This window comes from Manacus candei, unplaced genomic scaffold (genome assembly GCF_025592945.1).
Source record: "Manacus candei isolate 608988 ecotype Guabito, Panama unplaced genomic scaffold, ASM2559294v1 h1tg000137l, whole genome shotgun sequence".
Lineage (NCBI taxonomy): Eukaryota > Metazoa > Chordata > Aves > Passeriformes > Pipridae > Manacus > Manacus candei.
This window is the reverse complement of record NW_026138185.1, coordinates 697363-724395: the sequence shown is the minus strand read 5'-3', so window position 1 is coordinate 724395 and position 27033 is coordinate 697363. Positions and strand designations below refer to the sequence as shown.

The 27033-nt window shown below is 48.9% G+C and overlaps 2 protein-coding genes and 1 long non-coding RNA gene across 4 annotated transcripts in view; 1 reads left to right on the top strand and 2 right to left on the bottom strand.

Annotated features, from left to right (window-relative positions):
• Window positions 1-27033, top strand: part of LOC127462716 (uncharacterized) — a 71046-nt gene that overhangs the window by 27402 nt on the left and 16611 nt on the right. The window contains exon 1 of one of the 2 annotated variants that reach the window (XM_051771600.1): window positions 8635-8798. The exons of the other annotated variant lie outside the window; for it this stretch is intronic. The gene's annotated coding sequence lies outside the window, so the exon portion shown is untranslated. Of the gene's footprint in view, window positions 1-8634; window positions 8799-27033 lie in introns of those variants that run through there. 2 annotated transcript variants of the gene reach the window in all.
• LOC127462721 (uncharacterized) lies at window positions 8793-13803 on the bottom strand. The gene is made up of 3 exons (XR_007900533.1): window positions 13737-13803; window positions 10211-10248; window positions 8793-9684 (listed from the first exon to the last, which is right to left on the bottom strand). It is a non-coding gene; the product is annotated as an uncharacterized LOC127462721 (long non-coding RNA).
• Window positions 19663-27033, bottom strand: part of LOC127462718 (endogenous retrovirus group K member 8 Pro protein-like) — a 67881-nt gene continuing 60510 nt past the window's right edge. Inside the window, exon 2 of the mRNA XM_051771604.1 lies at window positions 19663-19680. Within this exon, the coding sequence (XP_051627564.1) occupies window positions 19678-19680 (3 nt within the window). The 3' untranslated portion in view covers window positions 19663-19677. The remainder of the gene's footprint in view (window positions 19681-27033) is intronic.

Here is a 27033-nt window from a genome sequence, read left to right as displayed (position 1 = left end):
CTATTTCCTGGGAGGAAAAAGAATGCATTTATGAAAAGCTGGGATATAGAGAGGAGGTGTACCAGGCAGAAAGTGACGACGCTGTAGCCAAAATTCATGCTGAGACGAACCTGCCTGTTTGCCGAGAGTGTCAGAAATCTCCACCCTGTGCCGAGAGAAGAGAGCTGCCAGAAACGAATCTCTTAGAGGGGGAGCAAAGGAAGCAGGAGGGTCGAGAAATGAACTGTACTTTCAGTACCTCAAATGCTCTCTTTGGGTTTCTCCCTCCCCAAGCAACAACCCGTCTGACTCCCCCAGTCGATGGCATTCTGAGCATTGCCTGGTTCTGGGGTCTCACTCATGGGCAGAGATTGTTCCCGGTCAGCTCGCAGTGCAGTCCTCCCCTCCCCAGTTGCAATCGCCTGCTCTGCTGCACACCCACTGATGTGCTTTTGGGAGCTCCGGGCTTCTACCCTTCTGCACCTTTCACATCTTCCCGTGCTGTCCTCAGCTCTCTGGGTTGCTTGCAGCTCCCTCGGGCAACACGTGTCTCCTCTGCTTCTGTGGCTTTTCCCCTGTCCTTCTTCATCTGCCTGGGAAGAATGCCTCTCTCCCAGCTCCCCGGGAAAGGGAGATGAGCCCTGCTGGGCAGCAGCCCGGTGTCTCTAGATTTGCCTTTCTCTTCAGCGAAAACGCAAAGTCTGAGAGGAACGTGGCTCCAGCAGGGCTGCTGGATATCCCAGCTCCAGTGATGGCAAGGAGAGCATATGCCCTAGGGAATGTACTGAGGGATGAGCAGGGAACAGGATGAAGACCCTGACGCACATGCAGGGAGCACATGGGGCAACTACCAGAGTGCTGCTTGCGAGTGGTGGGGCTAGGAGAGCCCTGGCCCACCCAGGGCAGTTGAAGGTCTGGGGGCTTGGCAGATGGAGACACTTACACACAGTCCCTTCCCTAAACCAAGTCCAGAGGGATCCCAGGCACCCATCACACCACAGGAAACAGAGGTCTTCACATGCTTCCCAGGTGGAAGAGCATTATCGAGTTCACCCTCCTTATGCCTGTGTGCTCCTGAAAATTTTCTACCATCTTAAGTATCAGAGGAGAGAGAACACATTTAGAGGAAGCTGAGAATTCTGCATTTTTACTGAGAGGCTAATGAAGGATGGTCCTGCAACCATCCTTCCTGAGGCCAGGGCCACATGGCTAGAGGTTTTTCCTTTCTTACTGCTTTGCTTTCCTCTCTCACCACCTCTAACACTTGGTCTGGCTTGGTTGCACCTCGCTCCTTCACACTGTCTGCCTTCACAGTTTCTTCAGAACACGTCCGAGATGTAGTGTTCAGATCCTTGACGAGTGACACTCCAAATCTTGCGGACCCTTACTCTCTGTCTTTACCACACTCTAGGCAAGGCAAGAACCCCTCCTGCAATCCAAAGAGAAAGATCTTCATGAACCAGAGAATCGCGGCTCCTGCCTGGAGTGGATCAGAGTAACCAGGAGACGATGCCTCAAGAGAAGCTAGGGACACACATGGCAGTTGACTGCAGGATGCCTAGATTTGCGCTGCCCTGTGCTGTATAAATCACTTTGCACTCAGGCATTCTGTCGCAAGCCTGCGCTCTGTGTAGGAATGAAAAACCATGTTTTTATAGGTGTGCTAATTTGCTCTGCCGTAGAACCAATTAACCGAGTTTTGTTTCTAAGAGAATCCCCTGAAATCTCTGAGGACGACAGTGTCAATGAGTCCGTGTCCGCCAGGGCCCAGGAATACAGAGCCGCGTTCCCATGATGGGGTCCAGAGAGCCAGAGGACGGTGGAAAGACCGTCTCCCGTCACCAACAGCCACCCCGTTGGCACCCGCAGCTCTCTGGACAATTTAGCAGCGCGTACGAGGAGCTCGGGGCTGTGACCCGGGAGCTGCCGGTAGGAATGGATACGGTCTCCGGCCACCAGCCCTGCGCACAGATCAAAACCGTGAACAGCGACACCAGCCCCGCTCCCTGACAGCGCCGCAGCCGCCGATCCGCTTCCCGGCACCTCGCTGCCCCCGCCAGCTTCGACTCTCTGCTCCTGGTGGACCGCCTCCTCTCCGCCTCCTCCCCTGTCCTCCTCCGACAAATCCGCCCCGGGGCTGGGACAGGCACCGGCGCCTCTCGGGCTCTCCTCGGGTACTGGTTGGAGGCGGAGGCGAGGTGACATTGGCGGCAGTGCGGCAGCGGTTTGTGCTCTGCACCGTAGAACCGGCGGGGCCGGGCTGGGTTTGCGAGAATGGTCGAGGGGCACGAGAGGCAGAACATCCCTCCGGGCTCAGTGCCCTCCGGACTCAACCTCTCCTGGCCTTTCCCGTGGAACATCCCTGCTAGCAGTAGGAGCACTTTTGCTAGGCACAAAGACCACTTGTGGTTTTGTCGGGGGCTGTGGCACCAGTGCCACGGAGAGGCAATGCATGGGAGAAACACCTTCCCCTGAGAAAACTCGGACGTGGCATAACCCCTCGCACTTGCTTTGGGATTCATGGAGATGCAGTCTCAGTAAGCGAGTTCTGCTGTGTCCCTCGTCCAGCTCTTCTTGCTCAGAGGACCAGGGAACAACCTCTCACACCTGAACTGGATGAACTGGAATCTGCACATTTGCAGCAGGTTGAGGGGCACTCAGAGGCACATTCAAAAATTTCATTCTCTTTCCCATCTCTGTCACCTCCGTAGGACATAAATGACCACCAAAGCAGGGTGTGATCTATTACCATGTGCACTGGAAAACCCAGGTCATCTCCTCAGGGCATTCATCACAGACCTGCCATCCGCTCTTGGCACTCATAATAGAACCACAACTTCCAGCACTGGCTTCTCACCCGGCACACAGAGATTCTTTTGCCTTCCTTGGAGAGACCGGAAGAACTAGACAGCGTGTATCTGTTTGCATTGCACAGACAAGTCTTGAGCACACACCTGCTGTTGGTGTGGGGAGATGACCCTGAGCAAGAACAATTGCTATCAACCTCCTGGGGAGACCGTGAAGTTATGTGGGACAAAGAGTGTCTCGGTGTCACATTGCATTTACGGTTCTAAATCCCGGCAAAGCCCATGCGTGCAGCTCTGGGATGTGCTTCTCTTGGACAGAGCTCCGCGTTTCCATCTCTCAGGCGGTGGGGCATCTCAGATAGTGGCAGAGCAGGTGGCACCCCTCAAGGGCTTAGGTGCATCCAGGCTCCTGGCGTGGCAGCAGGAACCCCAGGAAATACTGCCCCTGTTGCCATGAACTGTCTGTGTCTGTGTGCAAGCGAAGGACTCGTGTGCCTGAAAACCCTCCTGTGACCGAGCAGTGAGCCCCCGCCAGAGCACCACTGACTCTTGGCCAACTGGCCATCCACCAGGACCCCAGAGGCCATTTTCCAGCGCTGCTATGCAGAATATCATTCCCAGTCTGTCCGGACATTCGGGGTTGCCCCATCACAGGGACAGAATCTGGCACTTCCCCTTGTTGAACTTCCTCTGGTTGAGGATTGCCCAAACCTCTGATTTGAGGTCTCTCTGCGGGGCCTCCGTCTTCCATGAGGCCCTGGAGTGTTACAATGGCCCCTTGATTGCTTGGGAATGTGCAGTGTTCTGTGTTCCATGTGTCACATGAGGCCCCATATTGTCACAATGGCACTGAAATGAGAGAGGATCTCCATCCTTAATGGCTTCATAAATCAGAAGTTTTTCTTAGATAAAAATCCTAATCAACAAAGGGGTTTGCTTTCTTGGCATGGTAGCAGTCTTTTCTTTTCTTTTAAGACTACAATTAGTTGTAGGAGAGAGAATGTAGATGATACATGGAAACTAATAGAGAGTGTATCATATGCCCATCTTCAAGAAATTAGCTTACAGGCCTCAGAAAACTTGTTTAATTGTTTAATTGTTCTGTTAAGAAGAAAGTCTTACATTGTTTAAGCAAATGGGAAGTTCTAAGATACGTCTTAGCTGGTCCTAAAGCATTTAGTTTAGGGGTTAGGGGTCGGATAGATCAATCAGAGATGCTACGAGGCCTGCTAAGGGAGAAGACCACTCTGTGAAAATGACTGCCCCTCCCAGAAGAAATGGACGCTAGATGGCAGTCTTGCTCCACGAATAAAATCCAAGCGGCTATTTGACCCTAAAATCAGAAGAGAATTTTGGACTGCTTGTGAAGGGGAGGGTCTTTCAAGTATCACTGTATTTATACTCCGAAATTTATACTGATTCTTTGATTCATGCATGGCAGAGTACCCCCATGAATCCCCAGCTGGCATATTAAAGAAATGTTTGATCCAATGGTTTCTGGTCATGGGGTTTAATTCTTTTGTTTTATCCCTTTGATTCCATGAAGTTCCAAAGATATCCCACGGTTTGTTTAATTCCATGAGGTCCCGCACATCCCAATGATGTCCCTTAAGTCCCTGGTTTCTGTAGTTTCCCAGGGAACATTTGCTTCTATGATGCACGGCAGTGCCACGACGGCCACTTGATTCCGTGAGTTCCCCCAGTCTCCCAGCAGTCCTTTGGTTCCATGAGACCCTGCAATGTTGCAGTGGGTTGACCTTACCTGGATGCCAGGTGCCCACCAAGCTGCTCTATTGCTGCCCTTCCCAGCCAGACAGAAGAGACAGAATAAGATGGAAAATTATTTCTACCTTGAGATCAGGCACTTTACTAAAGCAAAAGCCAAAGTTTGTGCATGCATAAGTGAAGAGGAAAATAAAAAGATTTTCTCTCTACTTCCTGTCAGCAGCGATACCTGGCCACTTCATGGGAAGCAGGGCTTCACCACACAGAGAAGCCGCTCAGAAGGCATGTATTGTAAAAAAATGGATTTTCCCCCTTTCCTGTTCCTTTCCTGAGCTCTTGTAGCTGAGCTGACACCATATATTCTGCAATGTCCCTTTGGTCCATTTGGCTCAACTGACCTGTCTGTATCGCCTCCCATGATCTTGCCCCCGATTCAGGGGACAAAGCCGACAATGCAGATGCTGCACCAGCCCTGCTCAGCAGTTGCCAAAGCACTGGTGTGATTAACCCCTTTGTAGCTCCCAATGCAAAGCACAGCACTGTGACGCCTGCAGTGAGAAAATGAACTCCAGCTCAGACAGACCCAACACATGTGGGATTCTGAAATGTCTCAGAGTTCCTTTGGTTCCACGATGCCCCTCTCAGACCTGGCAGTAGAAAAATAAATCAAAAAATTGAGAAGAAATCATCTTAAAGTCATGCTAAGCCTGTCTTCTACAGTCCAGAATCTACATATGTGTGACTGCAGATACTTGGGATGAGGGTAGATGCTCAGAGGAATTCATGGGTTTGATCTAGGAAACCTGTCCCAAAGTTTTCACTGCCTTTTCCTCCTTGGACATTTCCTGATGCCCAGAGGAAGCTCATGGCCAACAGCAGCTCCATCCCCCACTTCCTCCTCCTGGCTGCAGCTCTTGCACTTCTGCTTCTTCCTGGGCATCTCCCTGGCTGCCCTCCTGGGCAACGGCCTCATCCTCAGCGCCGTAGCCTGCCACCACCACCTGCACACCCCCCAGGGACTTCTTCCTGCTCCACCTCTCCCTTACACACCTGGGCTGCATCTGCACCACTCTCCCCAAAGCCATGACCAATTCCCTCTGGAACACCAGGGGCATGTCCTACTCAGGATGAGCTGCACAGGTGTTTTTTGCTTTTCTTCTTGATCACAGCGGAGCTTGCCCTTCTCACCATCATGTCCTATGACCGCTACGTGGCCATCTGCAAAGCCCTGCACTACAGGACCCTCCTGGGCAGCAGAGCTTGTGCCCACGTGGCAGCAGCTGCCTGGGCCACTGGGAAGCGGGTCTGGCCCTGGGGCTGCAGGAGCTGCCGCCTGAGCTGATGATCTCCTGAGCAGTCCAGACATGCAGTCACTGTCCCTGTCCTCTATTGCCTCCCTTTCTTGCTGCAGGACCAGAAACGACTGTGCTGCTCTGCTGGGCTGGGGCGGGGCAGGGAGATGGGGGGACCAGGGAGGGGCTGGTCTGGCCAGTTCCAGTGACTAGAAAACCCCAATGTTCATCTGAAGTGTAGGAGTGGGCAGGGTGGGAGCATTACAGGGCTGAGGTGGCTCCAGGCTCTGGGAGTGGTAGCAGGAGCCCAGGGAGACACTGCCCCTGCTGCAATGAACTGCCTGGGTGTGTGCCAGGGAAGGACTCGTGTCTCTGAACACCCCCGTGTGTGCATCAGTCTAGCTCAGGGTTGGACACCTCTCAGAGCCCTGACACATTTCTCTGTGTGACTCCAGGAAAACCCCCGCTGTGCCAGGGAGTTACCAGATCCTTTGCTGTCACCCTCCTGGTGTCCTGTGTAATGATGAAACTAGAAAAGGTGATCATCATACCCTGGTAATTTTCTAAGAGGAGAAATGTCACTGTTGGAAAGAAGTGTCACTGCTGGAAAGAAGTGTCACTGAAGAGGGGAGAAGAGGGAACATCATTGTTTCCTTCAGTCTGTCCCACAGCAGGTTCCCCTGGAGCGCCAGGGACACCTGTGGGGAACCCAGAGGGGCAGAGAAAGGGCTGCCTTTGGTTCTTGCTGTGCTGCTCAGCTGGGCCAGGCTCCTGGCACACAGGGAAATCCTGGCAAGTGGGCAGCACTGCAGAGAGACAGCTCTGCCCAGGAGCAGCTCCTCTGCACAGCCCAGCAGGGCCGAGGGCACTGCCTGTAGGCACGAGAGAAGAGAAGAAAGGCAAAGGGAGGTTAAAGGCAGCAGAAAGATGGGAGGTGTTCAGCTGAGACACAACTTGGGGACACAACTTCACACTCCTCTGCAGAGTGAGTCTACAGGTGCAGGGCAATGTCGCTTGTGTTCCTGGAGGAATCTCCTAAAGCTACCACATCCCACAGCCTTGCACATCTGTCAGGACTCTCCCAGTTTCTCTGTTGCGCCGGAGGAGGATGTTCTCCAGGGCAGGCCTTCCCTGCAGCACCGTCAGAGGGACAGCGCAGGTGGGCTCCTTCTCCCAGGGATGGCTGCGGGGTGGGAAGGTGGGGGTGCAGCCAGGGATGCCCGGGGCTGTCCTGCAGAGCAGGGTCCCTGTGCTCCGGGGTTCTTTGTGCCAGGGCACGGACTTTGCTGCCTGCTGGGGTCAGGTCTCATCCTGCCTGGGTAGTTGCCCACCCCTCTGCAGGGAGAAGCTGTTGGTGGGTGGTGAGAACCCCAGCAGGAGCCAGGCAGGTTCTTCCTGCCGTTGGATGAGGTGTGTGTGGTCAGGGCTGTGGGAGGTCAGGGCTGCTCACAGATCCAGATCACACCAGCACATTTCCAGGAGCGCTGTCAAATGGGAAGGGCAAAGCACAATTATTAGGAAGGAAAGGAGCTTTTCTGAGTCAGTGTTTTCAGTTTCCTACTCCTGAGGAATCTGGGGGTTGAGAAATGGAAAAGGAGCTCCCATGTTGGACAAGTCACTGAGACTCCTGAGCTGTAACTTGGAATGCACAAGTGCTTCTGTAAGCAACTTCCTAAAGTGCTTTCAGCCTCTGCTCTGCTTTTGACAGAAGCAGCATCACTTCTGCTGGACCCATCTGTTTTTTCTTGATCTGCCCTTTTCCACCTGCAAAAAGAAAAGTTGCCCAGTCAGTGCGCTGCAAACAGGCAGGTTTCTCTCAGGTCACAGTGAGTGCACAGACATTCGGATGGAGTGGTGACAGGGAAGTCATGAATGGATTTCTGATGTTGAGTCTACTGTTTTGAAATCAGAAAATGTGGTGTTGAAGTCATCGTTAGCCTTTGAGAGGGAAACAGGAGAAAAATCAGATAAATTTGTTGCTAAAAATGAGCTGCTTCAAACTGAGGTTGACCACCTTCAAAGTCTTGTTAAAATTTGGATGATTATGAAACAGTCAACTCACGGATTACCCCCATCAATACTAGACAATGCCCGCAGTATAAAGGCATAAAGCCCTACCAGCCCCTCCAGGAACCCTCAAATCCCATCCCGGTCCCACAGGACACTCCCAACTTCCCCTTAAACCCTCCGAGGCCCCCAGACTGCCTCCCAGACCCACAAAAACCCACAAGATGCCCCCAAACCCCTCCCAGTTACCTCCAGCCCTCCCAGGGCCTTTCAAACCCTCTCCTAGTTGCCCCCTTCCCCTTGAGTATGCCCCCAAACTCTCTCCCAGTTCCTTCCCACATCCCCGACGATTCCCCAAAACCCCTCACAGCTGCCCCAATCTCCCCAACCTCCCTCCCAAACCCCCAAACTCCCCCAAACACCTTCCCACTTACCCCCACGACCTCCAACCCCTTCTCAGCCTCCCCATTCCTTCCCAAAGCCCCTCCCAGTTGCCGGCCCGTCCCCCAGGCTCGGGTGAGGAGGTGCCCCAGGCCGACGGGCCCGCCCAGGCAGGGGCGGTTCCAGCAGCATGTCAGGAGCCACCCCCTGCCCCGAAAGCTCCCGCCCGCCCTGGAGCCGCCTCAGCTGCCCCTGCAGGGGAGAAATCCAGGCCGGAGCAGAGCAGGGGGCAGGGCCGGGCTGGGACCTCGATGGACGGGGGCACTGGGAGAGCAGGGGAGAGACCGGGATGGGCTGAGGGGGCACTGGGGGAGAGGGGAGACACTGGGATGGGCTGAGGGGGCACTGGGAGGGAGAGGGGAAAGTTTTTTGCCCCTTTCCTGGGCACTTGAACACCCTCTGCACCCCCGTTCCCGGCCGTGCCGGCTGTCCTTCCCCCCCAAGCCATGAACAGGTTTTGGGGCTCCCTCGTGGGTCGCAGCCAATAGAACGGCTCTGCTGGAATGACGTCATTGCCAAATTCTGCTGGGCCCCTGTCCTTGTGCCGGTGAGTCACCCAATAGAACGTCGAAACTTCCGCGGGGGCTGCCGGGAGCGGGGCGGTGATGGCGGGGGAGGGGAGGATCGGGATTGAACCCGATTGGTCCCGATCGATCCCGGCCCCAGGGTCTCCCCCCGCCGCGCTGTTTTTCACGTGCGGCCCCAACGAGGCCATGGTGGTGTGGGGTGAGTTCAGGGGGTCCGGGGGCTCCTGGTGACCCCTCCGAATCTCCCCCAAGACTCTCGGGAACTGCCCAGATCCCCCCAAGAATCCTGGGGACCCTCCGCCTTTCCCCCTCCTCCCCCAAATCTCCTGTGCATCCCCTTAAGCCTTGAAAATCTCCTGGGACCACCTCAGACCCCCAGACTCCCTCCTGGGGACCCCCAAACACTCTTCAGGACTCCAGGGCCCCTCCCGACCCTTGGGCAGGGCCCGGTGCTGCTGCTGGGGCAGGGGGTGAGGCCTTGCCGCCTGCCAGCTGCCTGGGCCCCTGTCCTTGCTGCGCCACATCCCCGAGGCTCCATCCCCGCTCCCCCAGCGCCAGCTCGCTCCTTCCCAGCCCCAACCAAGCCCTTCTCTGTGTCCTCCTGCAGGCCATGGCTTTCACAACATTCCTTTTGGTGCTTGTGCAAAGCATCATCCAGTCCCTGCAGGCGGTCGGGGAGGGGCTGCACAAGACTCAGTGAGCTTGGAGGTCTTTTCCAAGCTGAAGGACTCTTGGATTCTGTGATTGTGTGCTGGATTCAGCTGGGTCCGTGTTAGCAGCATTAGTTTGCTCCCAAAGTTTCCTCGCTGTCAGCTCTTGTGGCCTAAGGCTTGAGCTCCTTTAGCTCCTTGTGCTGAGCTACTGATGGGAAAGGAGAGGCCTCTGCGAGCAGATTCCTGGTGTTCCCTGTAGAACAGTGAGGGAGAAGGTGTAGTCAAGTGGGAAGAGGAGTACTGTTTGTGTGTGGCCTCCTATGTGGCCTTGGCGCCTTTGAGGGGCTTGAAGGAGAAAAGAGCTTTGTTAAAGTGAGAAGTGAAATAGTGTGTTGGCTGTTCTCTCTGCAGGGAGAAGCTGTCGGTGGGGGAGGGGTCACAGAGTGGGGGAGAGGCTGTAAAGTGGGGGAGGGGCCACCGAGTGGGAGAGGGGTCACAGAATGGGGGAAGGGTCTGAGAGTGGGGGAGGGGCCATAAAGTGGATGAGGGGCCATAGAGTGGGGGAGGAGTCAGAGAGTGGGGGAGGGGCCATGAAGTGGGAGAGGGGTCACAGAGTGGGGTAGGGGCTACAGAATGGGGTAGGGGCCACAGAATGGGGAAGGGGCCATAAAGTGTGGGAGGGGCCATGGGGTGGGGGAGGGGTCACAGCCTGGACTTGGGGGGTCAGGGCAGTGACCTCGGGGAGGGGGAGGGGTCAGGGCATGGGGTAGGGGTCTCACCTGATCCCGGGGCTATCGGGGCCATGGCGGGGCCGAACCTGGTGGGGACACCCAAGTTTTTCCCAAATTTCCCCTCATTTTTCCCAGTTTTTCATCCATTTCTCCCAAATTTCCCACTCTTTCCCCAATTTTCCCCCCATTTCCCCCATTTTTCCCAAATTTCCCCATTTTTCTCAATTTTTCCCCATTTGTTTTCCAAATTCCTTCCATTGTTCCCAAATTTCCCCCATTTTTTCCCATTTTCCCCAAATTTCTCCCCATTTTTCCCAACTTTCCCCAATTTTTCATCCAATTTTACCCAAATTCCCCCATTTTTTTCTCAATTCACCCCATTTTTCCCAAATTTCCCCATTTTCCCCAAATTCCGCCATTTTTCCCCAATTTTTTCCTAAATTTCCCCTAATTTTTCCCAATTATCCCCCATTTTTCCTGATTTTTCACCCGTTTTCCCCAAATTTCTTACTTTTTTCCCAGTTTTCCCTCCATTTCCCCTCAAAATCCCCCATTTCCCCAAATTTCTGACTTTTTCCCCAAAATTTACCCCGTTTTTCCACATTTTCCCGGATTTTCCCCCAGTTTTCCTAAATTTCTCCCCATTTTTCCCCATTTTTATCAATTTTCCCCAAATTTCCCACTTTTTTTCCCCAATTTTTCCCCATTTTCCCCAAAATTCCTGGTTTTTTCCCCCCATTTTTTCCCACTGGGGAAATTTGGGAAATTTGGAAAACTGGGGACCCAAAAATCCAAGAAAATGTGGGGAAATGGGGGAAAAATGTGGGGGAAATCTGGAGAAAAATCTGTGAAAATGTGGGAAAAATGGGGGGAAAATCAGGAAAATGGTGAAAAATCTGGGAAAATATGGGAAAATGGGGAAATTGCGGAAAATTCTGGGGAAAATGTGAGAAAAATCCGGGGAAATGGGGAAAAATGGGGGAAATTCTGGGGAAAATGGGGAAAAATATGGGAAAATATGGAAAAATGAGGAAAAAAAGGGGGAAAATGGGGAAAAATGTGTGAAAATGTGTGAAAATGTGGGAAAAATGGGGGGAAAATCTGGGAAAATGGGGGGAAATGATAAAAAAATCTGGGAAAATGGGGAAAAATTTGGGAAAAAACTGGGAAAATGGGGAAAAATTGGGAAAAAACCTGGGAAATTCTGGGGAAAATGGGAGAAAATCTGGGAAAAATGTGGAAAAAATGGGGGGGGAAGGGGAAAAAATGGGAAAAATCTGGGAAAATAGGGAAAAAATGGGGAAAATGGGGAATATTCTGGGAAAATCTGGAAATATGGGGAAAAAAATGTGAGAAAAATGGGGAAAAATCTGGGAAAAATGGGGGAAAATGAGGAAAAATGTGGGAAAAATCATGGAAACTGGGGGGAAATTGGGAAAAAATCCGGGAAAATGTGGGAAAAAAACCTGGGAAATCTGGGAAAATGGGGAAAATAATTGGGAAAAAATCTGGGAAAAAATGGGCAAAATGAGGAAAAATCTGGGGAAATAGGGAGAAAATCTGGGAAAATGGGGGAAAAAATTTGGGAAAATGTGGAAAAAATGTGGGAAAAATCATGGAAAATGGGGGGAAATTGGGAAAAAATCCAGGGAAATGTGGGAAAAAAAAGGGGGAAATCTGGGAAAATAGGGACAATAATCGGGAAAAAATCTGGGGAAAAATGAGGAAAAATCTGGGGAAATAGGGAGAAAATCTGGGAAAATGTGGGAAAAAATTTGGGAAAATGTGGGAAAATGGGGAAAAATCTGAGAAAATGGGGACGAAATGGGGAAAAATCTGGGGAAAATGGGGAAAATGGGGAAAAATGTGAAAAAATTGGGAAAAACTGTGGGAAAATGGGGGAAATGAGGAGAAATCCGTGAAAATGGGGGAAAATGAGGAAAAATGGGTGAAAATGGGAAAAAATGGGAAAAAATCTGGAAAAATGGGGAAAATCAGGAAAAATCAAGAAAAATGGGGGAAAATGTGGGAAAATCTGGAAGAAAATCTGGAGAAAAATGTGGGAAAATCTGGGGAAAATGGGAAAAAATGTGGGAAAAATCTGGGAAAATGTGGGAAATTCTGGGGAAAGTGGAGGAAAAATCTGGGAAAATGGGGAAAAAATAGGGAAAAATCTGGGAAAATCTGGGAGAAATCTGGGAAAATGGGGACAAACTGGGGGGGAAATGCTGGAAATTCTGGGGAAAATGGGGGGAAATGGAGAAAAATGGGGAAAAATCCCAGAAAATGGGGAAAAATGGGGAAAGATTTAAAAAAATGGGAAAAAATCTTGGGAAAATCTGGGAAAAATGGGGAAAAATCTGGGAAAATCTGGGAAAAATGAGGAAAGATCTGGGAAAATGTGGACAAAATGGGAGAAAATCCAGGAAATGGGGAAAAATGGGGAAAGATAAAAAAAATTTTGGAAAAATGGGGAAAATATGGGAAATTCTGGGAAAAATCCAGGAAAATGGGGGAAGAAATCTGGGCAAATCTGGGAAAAATGTGAGAAAAAATCGGGGAAAATGTGGAAAAAATGGGAAAAAAAATCTGGGAAAATCTGGAGAAAAATGTGTGAAAATCTGGGAAAATGTGGAAAAAATGGGGAAAAATCTGGGAAAATGGGGGAAAATCTGGGAAAATCTGGACAAAATGGGGAAAAATCTGGGAAAATGGGGGAAAAAATGGGAAAAAATCTGGGAAAATGTAGGAAAACTGGGAAAAATCTGGAAAATGGGGGGGAAATGGGGAAAAATTCAGGAAAATGTGGAAAAATGGGGGAAAATCTGGGAAAAATGGGGAAAATGGGGGGAAATGTGGAAAAATGGGGAAAAATGTGGAAAAACTGGGTTAAACTGGGAGAAACTGGGGGAAACTGGGCCAGAGGGAAAGGGATGTTGCCATGGAAATGTGAGCCCGCCCCTCCCCCACCCGGCCCAGGGCCCACGGGGGGGGGGGAACTGGGTTAAACTGGGACATACTGGGAGTACTGGGGGGGACACTGGGAGTTACTGGGAGCTACTGGAAGCTACTGGGGGGGTCACTGGGGTTACTGGGATGGACACTGGGGTTACTGGGAGCTACTGGGGGGGTCACTGGGGTTACTGGGATGGACACTGGGGTTACTGTGAGCTACTGGGGGGGTCACTGGGGTTACTGGGAGTTACTGGGAGCTACTGGGGGGCTTACTGGGAGTTACTGGGAGCTACTGGGGTGGACACTGGGGTTACTGGGAGTTACTCTGATGGACACTAGGATTACTGGGAGTTACTGGGAGCTACTGGGATAGACACTGGGGTTACTGGGAGCTACTAGGAGCTACTGGGGGGGGTCACTGGGGTTACTGGGGGGGTCGCTGGAGATACCGGAGGCATTACTGGGGTTACTGTGAGCTACTGGGAGCCACTGGGAGCGACCCATCCCCCTCCCTCCCCAAGGTCACCCCAAGGACACGGAGGGGGGGGAGGGGGGGAAGCCCTGCCCCCTCCCAGTCCCTCCCAGTCCCTCCCAGTTCCCTCCCAGTCCCTCCCAGTACCTGAACTGGTCACACTGGGAGCGGCTCCAGGTCCCCCCTCCAGTTTGGGCCCCCGGGGCTATTTTTGGGACCCGGTGACGTCACTGGGGGGGAGGGGCCTCGAGGGGGCGGTCCCTCCCCTCTCCCTTCCCAGTACAGAGCAGTAAGGGACCAGTAACGACCCCAGTGGGGGGGGGAGGGGAAGGAGGGAACACTGAGGGTGGGGATGGAGCAGGATGGTCCTTGAGCGTGGGGGAAGGGCAGGAGGTTCCCTGAGGGTGGGGGAAGGGCAGGACCGTCCCTGAGGGTGGGGGAGGGGTAGGCGGGTCCCTGAGGGTGGGGGAGGGGCAGGAGGGACCCCGAGGTGGGGGGAGGGGCAGGAGGGTCCTGAGGGTTGGGGAGGGGCAGGGAAGGACCCCGAAAGTGAAGGAGGGGCCCTGAGGGTCCCTGAGGGTGGGGGAAGGGTAGGAAGTTCCCCGAGGGTGGGGGAGGGGCAGGAGAGTCTCTGAGGTTGGGGGAGGGATCCTGAGGGCCCCTGAAGGTGGGGGAGGGGCAGGGAGGGCTCCTGAGAGTGGGGGAGGGGTAGCAGGTTCACTGGGGGGAGGGGAAGGAAGGGACCCTGAGGGTGGGGGAGGGACAGGAGGGACCCTGAGGGTTGGGGAGGTGCAGGAAGGGGGGGGAGGGTCTTTGGGGGGGTCCTTAAAGGTGGGGGGAGGGGCTGAAAGTGGGTCCATCATTGGGAGGGGACACGCCCACCCAAACCCCAGTAAGTCCCAGTTGAGCTCCCAGTTCAGGGAGGGGGAGAGGATGCAAAAGACACGCCCACTTGCAGAGGCTATGGCCACCTTGGGATGGGACACGCCCACCAGGGAGAGACCACGCCCACCTAAAGAAGGGACACGCCCACCCCCAAACCACTAAGTCCCAACTGAGTTCTGCCTTAACTGGTCCTTACTGGTCCCACCACCCCATTCCGCGTTCCAGTGACCCGTACTGGTCCATACTGGTTTATACTGGTCTATCCTGGTTTATACTGGTCTGTACTGGTCTGACCTTGATGGAGATGCTGAAGTGCCCCAACCCCCTTAACTGGTCCTTCCTGGTCCCACCACCCCATTCCGTGTTCCAGTGACCCGTACTGGTTTATATTGGTCTATACTGGTCCATACTGGTTTATACTAATCTATACTGGTCTATACTGGTCTGTACTGATTTGACGTTGACGGAGATGCTGAAGTGCCCCCAATCCCCTTAACTGGTCCTTACTGGTCCCACCGCCCCATTCCCCGTTCCAGTCACCTGTACTGGTCCATACTGGTTTATACTGCTCTACCCTGGTTTATACTGGTCTGTACTGGTCTGACCTTGATGGAGATGCTGAAGTGCCCCCAACCCCCTTAACTGGTCCTTACTGGTCCCACTGCCCCATTCCCCATTCCAATGACCCGTACCGGTCTGTACTGGTTTATACTGGTCTATACCGGTCTATACCAGTCCATACTGGTCTATACTGGTTTATACTGGTCTGTACTGGTCTGACCTTGACGGAGATGATGAAACACCCCCAACCCCCTTAACTGGTCCTTACTGATCCCACCACCCCATTCCCTGTTTCAGTGACCCATACTGGTTTATATCGGTTTATACTGCTCTACCCTGGTTTATACTGGTCTATACTGGTCCATACTGGTTTGTACCGGTCTGTACTGGTCTGACCTTGATGGAGATGCTGAAGTGCCCCCAATCCCCTTAACTGGTCCTTACTGGTCCCACCACTCTGCTCGCTGTTCTAGTGACCTGTACTGGTCCATACTGGTCCATACTGGTCCGTACTGGTTTTTTACTGGTCTATACTGGTCTATACTGGTCTATACTGGTCTATACTGGTCTACACTGGTCTATACTGGTCTATAATGGTCTGACCTTGATGGAGATGCTGAAGTGCCCCCAAGCCCCTTAACTGGTCCTTATCGGTCCCACTGCCCCATTCCCCATTCCAGTGACCCATATTGGTCTATACTGGTCCATACTGGTTTATACTGGTCTATACCGATCTATACTGGTCTATGCTGCTCTGTACTGGTCTGACCTTGATGGAGATGCTGAAGTGCCCCCAACCCCCTTAACTGGTCCTTACTGGTCCCACCACCCTGCTCCCCATTCCATTGACCCATACTGGGTCGTGGTGGCAAGAACCCCAGCAGGAGCCAGGTGGGGTCTTCCTGCCATTGGATGAGTGCTCTGGGAGGTCAGGGCTGCTCACAGATCCAGATCACACCAGCACATTTCCAAGAGCACTGTCAGATGGGAAGGACAAAGCACAATTATTAGGAAGGAATGGAGCTTTTCTCAGTCAGTGTTTCCAGTTTCCTGCTCCTGAGGAATCTGGGGGTTGAGAAATGGAAAAGGAGCTCTCATGTTGGACAAGTCACTGAGACTCCTGAGCTGTAACTTGGAATGCACAAGTGCTTCTGTAAGCAACTTCCTAAAGTGCTTTCGGTCTCTGCTCTGCTTTTGACAGAAGCAGCATCACTTCTGCTTGACCCATCTGTTTTTTCTTTATCTGCCCTTTTCCACCTGCCTGAGGTTTCTCTCAGGTCAAAGTGAGAGCACAGACATTTGGATGGAGTGCTGACAGGGAAGTCATGAATGGATTTCTGATGTTGAATCTACTGTTTTGAAATCAGAAAATGTGGTGCTGAAGTCATCGTTAGCCTTTGAGAGGGAAACAGGAGAAAAATCGGATAAACTTGTTGCTAAAAATGAGCTGCTTCAAACTGAGGTTGACCACCTTCAAAGTCTTGTTGCGCCAGAGTGCAGAGAGAAAACTGTTGCTAAAAAAACAGGCTCCTGGTTTGGTCAGGCAACTTCATAAACCAGTGTCTTACCCTGGCATTGAGACTTGGGAAACCACAGAGAACCCTGATTCTAAGTCTCAGGAGAGAAAGAAACAAGGAGAATTTGAAGTTCAACTGATGTTTCTAGAGTCTCCCAGCTTTCCTCACATTAATGAAAATAGACTGAGTGATCCCTGTGATAATGAACAAAGGGAAGATTATTCTTTACCTCCCTCAATTTCCTTTGTGCCTGATACTGAATCCACTAAAAAACCTTGGACTCAAAAAGAGAACCCAACCCAGAAAACAACTCAGTTCATTCTGATTCAAGTGGTTAAAGAGCAGAAGCATTATGGCGATAAACCTGGACAAATTAAAAGCCTACCAGTGAAATCCTATCAATATATCACATACCTTGGGATTCCACTTTGTTCTCATCAACAGTTAATACAATTTCCAATGGATATGGGGACAAAATGTTGGCAGCAAAATGCCAAAGATGGGATTAAAACCCAGACAAAAAAGAATTAAAATCACTGGAGAAAAAGAAGAAACCAGTCTTCAACCAAGAGCTTCACCCTGTTACTGTTTTGTTGATATTACCTTTTTGCTTTTTATTCTAATAATCATATTGTATGTTAAAATTTGGATGATTATGAAACAGTCAGCTCACTGATTACCCCCATCAATACTAGATGATGCCCGCAGTATACACCCGTCCCAGCCCCTCCAGGAGCCCTCAAATCCCATCCTGGTCCCACAGGACACTCCCAACTTCTCCTCAAACACTCCGAGGCCCCCAGATTGACTCCCAGATCCAGAAAACTCTTACTGCCTGCCCATGGAGTGCCCAGTGTGGCCCACCAACTGCACCACAAAGCCAAAGCTTCCAGGCTTTCTTTCCTGGGAATTAGGGCTGTTGTTTCCTATTTTCAGCCATGCCTCCCAACTGATAGCCCAACTCCCAAACTGCTAGCATGCCTGTTGATACAGAATTGTTAAAATAAACCTTGCCAGTATGTTTTCAGACACCGATTATTTAGTGTCGTTTCACTTTAATCCACCCCAAGGGAATTATTAATAAAAACCTGAGTTACCCCCTCTCCCCTTTTCCTGGGGCGGGTTGTAACACCAATCAGCACTGACTCCGCCCAGTAGGCATAGCAAAGGAAGTTTCCTTTTGGTTTAGGGTTTAGTGTTAGGTTTAGGGTTAGGGTTAGGGTTTAAGGTTAGGGTTAGGGTTAGGGTTAGGGTTAGGGTTAGGTTTTGAGTTAGGGTTAGGGTTAGAAAGGGTTAGGGTTAGGGTTAGGAAATTTAGGGTTAGAGTTAGAGTTAGCAAAAGTTAGGGTTAGGGTTAGGGTTTGGTTTAGGGTTAGCAAAAGACAGGGTTACTGTAAGGGTTAGGGTTAGGTTAGGGTTAGGGGTATGGGTAAGGGTTAGGGTTAGGAAGAATTTGTCTCAGTGCGCGATCTAATAATCGCGGTTTTAGCCCATTCCGGACACGCAGCAGTGCCCAATAAGCCCCTCTCAGGCTATAAGCCCGATTCACTACCCACCACTGTCAGAATCTTTTGCTTTTTCTCTTGGGTCTCTGCTTTTGCTGTTGCTGTTCAGTTGCGTGTCTGGCAGAATACCCACCGCCGTCCAGTATGTACTCTACTTCTATAGAGCACTGTCCCCTAACCCCAACATTAAAAGAGAGACTGGAAGCTATGCGCAAACCCTGTTCCCTAACCCTAACCCTAACCAAGAGACTGCAAGCTATGCGCAAACCTTTTTCCCTAACCCTAACCTTAAAAGTGAGAATGCAAGCTATGCGCAAACCCTTTTCCCTAACCCTAACCCTAAAAACGAGACTGCAAGTTATGCGCAAACCCTCTTCCCTAACCCTAACCTTAAAAAAGAGACTGCAAACTATGCGCAAATCCTGTTACCTAACCCTAACCTTAAAAAAGAGACTGCAAGCTATACGCAAATCCTTTTCTCTGAACCTAACCTTAAAAAAGAGACTGCAAGCTATGCGCAAACCCGATTCCCTGACCCTAATCCTAAAAAAGCAAATGCAAGCTATGTGCAAACCCGGTTCCCTAACCTTAACCTTAAAAATGAGACTGCAAGCTATGCACAAAACCAGTTCCCTAACCCTAACTTTAAAAAAGAGACTGCAAGCTACTAGGGTTAGGGTTAGGGTTAGGGTAAGGGTTAGGGTTGGGGTTAGGGTTTAGGGTTAGGGTTAGGATTAGGGTAAGGGTTAGGGGTTAGGTTTGGGGTTAGGGTTAGGGTTAGTCAGAATCTGTCTCAATGTGCGATCTAACTATCGCGGGTTTACCCCATTCCAGGAACGCAGTGGTACCCAGTAAACCCCTCTCGGGCTATAAGCCCGATTCAGTGCCCACCGCTGTCAGAATCTTTTGCTTTTTCTCTTGGGTCTCTGCTTTTGCTGTTGCTGTTCTGTTGCGTGTCTGGCAGAATACCCACCGCCCGTCCGGTATGTACTCTGCTTCTATAGAGCACTGGCCCCGCCCACTGGGTGGAGTCAAGAGGTGGAGTCCGTGTTGATTGTTCTGCGTCACTGGCTCCTCCTCCTGGGCGGAGTCAGTGCTGATTGGTGTTACAACCCGCCCCAGGAAAAGGGGAGAGGGGGTAACTCAGGTTTTTATTAATAATTCCCTTGGGGTGGATTAAAGTGAAACGACACTAAATAATCGGTGTCTGAAAACATATACTGGCAAGGTTTATTTTAACAATTCTGTATCAACAGGCATGCTAGCAGTTTGGGTGCTGTCATACCACAATGTGACACAGAGATAACCTTTGGGGGGGGAAAGAAAATGCATAGGGGAGAGAAAGGCAGGAGAAGAGCAAGGGAGAGTAAGAGAAAGAAAAGCTGAGAGTGGACAGATGTATATAGTCACCGCCCACGGGGTCCAGCAATGCTTCCATGTCTGTCAGTTGAAGTGGTGGCCTTGATCTGCCGGGGGTGAAGGAGGGAAGTCCCCATACTCCAAGAAGTTATGAGTTATAGCCATGATTAGTGTCACGGACCTTGCCTCGAGCCTCCAACATCTCGAGGGTTGCAGTCTCTCTTCTATGGTTAGGGAACAGGCTTTGGGCATAGCTTGCAGTTACTGTGTGGACCAATTGTCAGAGACTGAAATGGTTAATGATTTATGCATTCTAGGAGACTTTTCAGGCTTTTGACTTGCATGATACCTCTGATGAGCAGTCGGGCCCCTCCCTCCCTCCAGTGCTGACGGTGTGAAGCCCTGCAAAGGCAAGAGCTGAGCTTACAGGCTTTGGACTGTTGATATATCTGATGAGGAATCAGGCCCCTCCCTCCCTCTGCTATGAGATGTTGGGGTTAGGGTTAGGGTTAAGGTTAGCAAGGGTTAGGGTTTAGGTTTTAGGGTTTACGGTTTGGGGTTTAAGGTAGAGTTAAACCATCATTTTCGGGGTATGGGCCTTACTAGAAAATAATATAGAGGGAGTATAGAGGATTTTGATTCCTTTAGTGTAGGTTCGATTCCTACTTTTCTAAAATTAGGAAATGAGAGGATTGGTATACCTCTATGTTTACTTTATCATAGTAACCCTTTTGGATTCAGGCACATCTCCTTGAGTGTCTTAGGTAGGGGGGTAGGCCTGCATAGGAGATAGGAAGGCTGGTATGCCATAGGCATATGTTAGGGGTAAGAAGTTTTTTCAAAGCAAATGTATGAGTTGATCATATCGGAATCGAGGGTAAGAGGCGCGGATTCATAAGAATCCTGCGGAAAGGAGGAGGGTTTTTGTAGCTAAAGTAGGGGGAATGAGTTCTTGAGGGAGATTAAGTGAGCTGGGGTTTAGGAATAGAATGGTTGTGAGTGCATTTATTAGTATAATATTAGCATATTCGGCAAGAAAAAACAAGGCGAATGGCCCTGCAGCATATTCTACGTTGAACCCTGAGACTAGTTCAGATTCTCCTTCTGTCAGGTCAAATGGAGCTCGGTTTGTTTCGGCAAGAGTGGAGATATATCATATTATTGCTAAGGGCCAGGAGGAGAAAATGAGGTAGAGAGGTTCTTGAGTTGTAGTTAGGGTATTGAGGGTGTAGTTACCACTAAGGCTAATTACGGATAGGAGAATAATGGCTAGGGTAACTTCGTAAGAGATAGTTTGTGCGACTGCTCGGAGGGCGCCGATTAAGGCATATTTTGAGTTAGAGGCTCACCCTGATCATAGAATTGAGTAGACTGCCAAGCTAGATAGAGCTAGAAGGAAGAGTATGCCAAGGTTTAGGTCAGTAAGGGGAAAGGGTAGGGGAAGTGGTGTTCAGATTGTAATTGCTAGGAGAAGGGCTAAGATAGGAGTAGATATAAATAAGTAAGGGGATGAAGTTGATGGACGAATTGGTTCTTTAATGAATAGCTTTACTCCATCTGCTATAGGTTGTAAGAGGCCAAATGGTCCTACAATATTAGGCCCTTTTCGGGCTTGCATATAACTTAGAATCTTACGTTCAACTAGGGTAAGAAATGCTACGGCGATGAGGATGGAGAGAGCATAGGATATTGATATAATAAAGTAAGTGAGGGTTAAGTGAATTGTCATGTGGTTTGTGTTGGAGCTAGGGAGAGGATTTGAACCTCTGGGTAAAGGGCTTAAGCCTTCTGCATTTGCCAAGCTCTGCCACGCTAGCGGTCCTTTTCTAGGAGGGGGTTATGGTGGAGCTCTTAGTAATTTAGTTGGGTTCATTACTGGGTGCGAAGGTGTGCTTGTGGCATAGGCCTTACTTCTTCGATCCTTTCGTACTAGAAGGAGTTGTAACATAGATAGAAACCGACCTGGATTACTCCGGTCTGAACTCAGATCACGTAGGACTGTTAATCGTTGAACAAACGAACCCTTGGTAGCGGTTGCACCACTAGGATGTCCTGATCCAACATCGAGGTCGTAAACCTCCTTGTCGATGTGGGCTCTTGAAGGAGATTGCGCTGTTATCCCTGGGGTAGCTAGGTTCATTAATCAATTATATTGGGTCTGGTTACTATTAGCACGTTGATGGGTAGTTCTTGGTTAAGATGGATTGTCTGATATTTGGAGGTTAAGTTTGTCTCCAAGGTCGCCCCAACCAAAAAATGCACACCAGCAAAATCCCGGGGGAGTAGGCCCTGTGGGTGAGTATTGTTTATGGGAGTGGTAGCAGATTTTAAAGTTCCACAGGGTCTTCTTGTCTTATGGGGTTATTCCTGCTTTTGCACGGGAAGATCAATTTCACTGATTATCTGTAGGAGACAGCTAAGACCTCGTTAAGCCATTCATACAAGTCCCGATTTATGGGACAATTGATTGCGCTACCTTTGCACGGTTAGGATACCGTGGCCGTTGAACGAATTGTCACTGGGCAGGCTTCACCTTTAATACTTGGTTTGCTAAAGGCTATGTTTTTGGTAAACAGTCAGGCCTTGGATTTACCTAGTTCCTTTTACAGATTTTAATCGTCTTTGGGGGTGCTCCATAGGTGGGTTAACAGAGTTTTGGGTATAAGGTCTTGTTAAGGTTAAAAAATATCCTGTGGATTGTTAATAATGTTGTAATGTAAGCTTGTGCCATAGAGGGGATCCCTAGTTACTTATTTTAGCATAAATTCTCTTATTTAATATAAGTTGGCCTATTGGGGAAGAGGGAGTCATGAGGAAGTTTGGATTTTTTTAGGTGAGGAGCTTTGAGGCATTCTTTAATGGTGGCTGCTTGAAGGCCCACAATTAAGCTGTAATTAAATTTATCCGCTAGGGGAGAGTGTATTCTTTTTTAAAGGAGCTGTACCTCCTTTAAATAGCCCTTAATTCGCTTCATGTGGGTTGAGTGTAGTCCTGGGAGGTGAATTAAGAGGGAACTAAGATTCATTTCATAGGCAACCAGCTATCACCCAGCTCGATTGGCTTTTCACCACTACTAACGAGTCTTCCCACTCTTTTGCAACAGAGACGGGTTTGCTCAGTAGATAGCTGCTCGTAAGTAGCTCGCTTGGGTTTCGGGGAAGCAAGCTTAAATTGGCGTTTTGCTTGGGTAGTTCTCGCTAAATCATGATGCAAAAGGTACAAGGGTTGGTCTTTGCTATTTATTGCTTGGTTTGTCATTACTATTTCATTCTTCCCTTACGGTACATGATCTCTATTGCGTCTTGAGTTTACTTTTCTATCGCCTATACTAGGTTGAGTGAGAGAATGTTTTGATTTAATGGGTAGTATTAACTTAGTTTCTATGTAATCTGGTAGAAGAGCTAGAGTTAGGCTTCAAGGCGATCTGATATGGAACAGATATCTTTCAGGTGTAAGTTGAATGTTTTAGTTATAGCTACGTCTTGGTAGACTAAGTGCACCTTCCGGTACACTTCCCTTGTTACGACTTGCCTCATCTCTAGCTTAGGGGTTTATTATAAATAAAATTAATCCTAGCTTGTGAGGAGGGTGACGGGCGGTATGTACGTGCTTCAGAGCCAGCTTAAAGGAGGCATTATTATCCTGCTTTACTGCTAAATCCGCCTTTTAGGAGTGATTTCACACTCCTTGTCGTGAGGTATTCTATGCTAGAAAATGTAGCCCATTTCTACCATCTCATGAGCTATACCTTGACCTGTCTTATTAGTGGGATGTTGCTGTTGTGCCCACTGTTAAACCCTCAGTTTAGGGGTGGGCTGACGACGGCGGTATATAGGCTGATTTGGCAAGGGATGGTTGGGTGTATCGTGGGTTATCGGTTATAGAACAGGCTCCTCTAGGTGGGTTTGGAGCACCGCCAAGTCCTTAGAGTTTTCAGTGTTTGTGCTCGTAGTTCTCAGGCGGATGCTTAAGTGGTGAAAGCATTGGGATTTAGGGCCAGGCATAGTGGGGTATCTAATCCCAGTTTGTGTCCTGGCTTTCGTGGAGTTTTGTTGATCATGAAACTAAGATCATTTCTATGGGAGTATTGGATGCATCTTGTGCTTATAACAGCTTGGTTACATTTCAGTCTTAGTTGAAGTGATAATGAAAAACCACTCTTTACGCCGTATAAAGTTAATTTGGGTTTCTTGTGTGACCGCGGTGACTGGCACAAGATTTACCAACCCTGGTAAGTTGCTTTAACTAAGTCAAGTTTACACTTATTGCTTAATATTAATTACTGCTGAAAACCCGTGGGGGTGTGGCTAGGCAAGGCGTTTTGGGCTACAATTGGAGTGGTGTGCCTGATGCCTGCTCCTGCTGTCTTTTTAAGGTGCTGAGGGTATTTTCACTGGGATGCGGATACTTGCATGTATATATTTGGCAAGAACTAACTGTAAGGTTAGGACTAAGTCTTTTTTGTCCTTGGGTATGTGTAATAGCCGTCTTAACATCTTCAGTGTTATGCTTTATTGTAAGCTACAAGGACTAAGGCTGTTATAGGCATAGTGATTATTATTGGGGTTTGTTTTAGTTGTAGTAATAGTTGATATTGATTTAGGATTTGTTTAGTGGTTGGAGAAGTAGTTCTAGTGGATAACAAAAATGTGTTGTTGAGAAGTTAGAAGAGTAGAAAGGGGCAGGATTGTAGTGTTGTGGGCGGGTTTGTTAAGGTTTTATGTTCTTGTAGTTGAAATTACAACGATGGTTTTTCAGGCCAAAGGTCTTGGATAGAGGCCAAGCAGGAATTGTTATGACGTACTTTATACTATTTTTAAGTGTTAGTTTTATTTTGGGAGGACTAGCAGTTGCTTCCAATCCTTCTCCATACTATGCAGTAGTGGGGTTAGTGTTGGCATCTATTGTAGGGTGTGGATGGTTAATGAGTTTGGGGGTGTCTTTTGTATCACTAGTGTTATTTCTGGTATATTTAGGTGGGATGTTAGTGGTTTTTGTGTATTCGGTTTCATTGGCAGCAGATCCATTTCCTGAGACCTGAGGGGACTGGCAGGTTGTTGGGTATGGTGCTGGGTTAGTTTTAGTGTTGGGGGGTGGGGTGTTTATTATAGGGCTATCTGAGTTAGAGTGGTTAGGGATAAACACAGTGGATAGTGGGGGTGTTTTATCTATTCGGTTGGATTTTGAGGGAGCGGCTATGTTTTATTCTTGGGGGGTGGGACAATTTTTAATTGCGGGCTGGGGTCTGTTGCTGACGTTGTTTGTTGTACTAGAACTTGTACGAGGGTTGTTTCGTGGGGCAATTTGGGCGGTTTAAGGAGGTGTGGTTCAGAGACTAGTTTAATGAAAATGCCAGGTTTGGGAGTTGGTGATAAAGGTTTGATTCCTTTTTTTCTGAAGGGTTGGAAAAAAGTTTGGGAGCAACTGTTAAAGGTGTGTGTGGGTGGAATATTAGTTAGAGTAGTGAGGGCAATTAATTGGGGAGGTAAGAGGGTGAAAGGAAATGATGGGGTAGATTAAAGTGTAAACAAACAAATGAACAAATGAATGATGAAAGGAAATGATGGGGTAGATTAAAGTGTAAACAAACAAATGAACAAATGAATGATGAAAGGAAATGATGGGGTAGATTAAAGTGTGTTAAAAAATTTAACAAATTGATGATGCAAATGTCTTAATTGGAAAATTAGGGGAATGGAAAGTTCTCGTATTGAGAAGGATTTTATGCGAAAATTAGCAGTTTTAGGTTTTAGTTCGTTTGGCGGGATTATTCCTAGAACATGACATGTTATGTCCTTGTGTGGGAATGTACCTAGATCTGTGAATGACAAGTTTTGGTTTGTATGGGAGATAGTATGGAAATTTGGATGGTTTTTGCAATAATAGTATGTCAGATTTTCCTACATGCATGTTATGTCTAATGTGGTGGAGGATGCTATGCAAAGTAATACATACCGTAGGGTATGGGGGGAGGGGGCGGCCCCTCTCCTTGATGTACGTGTTGATTGGAAAGTTGGGGGGTGCTTGGATATTTTTTGGAAAACTCTAAGAAAGGGGCGGCCTTCAGTCTTTGGTTTACAAGACCAACGTTTTTTATAAACTATTAGAGTGATTAGAGGTTGAGTATCTTATTTTCTAGGAGACTAGTAATGGGGAATAAGATGAGAATGATTGTGAAGTAGGTAGTTGAGGCGAGTTGTCCGATGATAATAAATGGATGTTCGACTGGTTGGCTACCGATTCATGTAAGGATTAAAAGATTTGTTACTAGGATTCAGAATAGAAGTTGGGAGAGAGGTTGGAAGGTTATAGTTCGTTGCTTTGACATGTGGAGGAATGGGGCTAGAAACAGAATTAAGACGGAGGCGGCTAGGGCTAGGACTCCTCCTAATTTGTTGGGGATTGATGGTAGGATGGCATATGCAAATAGGAAGTACCACTCAGGTTTAATGTGGGGAGGTGTTACTAATGGGTTTGCAGGTGTAAAATTTTCTGGATCTCCTAAGAGGTTGGGTGAGAATATGGCAAGTGTTATTAGAGGAATGAGGAGGAACAAAAGGCCTAGAATATCTTTTATTGAGAAATAGGGGTGAAATGGGATTTTGTTGCAGTCTGAATAAATACCTAGGGGGTTGTTTGAGCCTGTTTTGTGTAAGAAAGTTAAGTGGATGAGGGTGAGACCTGCAATTAGAATGGGAGGAGGAAGTGGAGGGCAAAGAACCGGGTAAGTGTAGGGTTGTCAACTGAGAATCCTCCTCAAGCTCATTCTACAAGTGTTTGGCCAATGTAAGGAATTGCTGAGAATAGGTTAGTAATTACTGTAGTGCCTCAGAATGATATTTGGCCTCATGGGAGGACATATCCTACGAAGGCAGTTGCTATTAGAGTTAAGAGGAGAATAACTCCTGTGTTTCAGGTTTCTTTATATAGGTAGGAACCATAGTAGAATCCTCGTCCAATGTGTAGGTAAATGCATATGAAGAAGAAGGAGGCGCCGTTTGCATGGAGGTTTCAGATTAGTCAGCCGAATTGAACATTTCGGCATGTATGGGCGACGGACGTGAATGCCAGGGTGATATCCGCTGTATAATGTATTGCTAGTAGGAGGCCAGTGGTGATTTGGATTGTTAGACAGATGCCAAGAAGAGATCCAAAGTTTCATCAGGCGGAAATGTTTGGTGGTGTTGGGAGGTCAGTTAAAGAATTGTTGATTATTTTTAGAAGGGGGTGATGTTTTCGTAAGTTAGGGACCATTAATTCTTAGTTCTGTGTAAATAAGATTATAATTAAGATAGATAGAGCGAAGGATCCTAGATAGGTTTTGATTAGTCCGGAGTGTAGAGTAGTTGAGATTTTGGATACTTTGAGTTGAAGGGTCACTAGTCCTTCTGGGCCTATTTTTTTATATCAGGATAGGTCGATTAAATGGGATGCAATGTTCTGGCCGTTGTTTAGGAGTTTAGTAGAGCTGAGGCGGTGTATAAGGGGGTTAAAATATCCTAGAGTGCTGGAGAAGTTTATAGTGATATTTTGTTTGGGGGCAGAGAAGGTATGTGTGAGTTTTGATAGTTCTAATGCCAGAATGATGCCTAATGTTGTAATAATGATAGCAGTGGT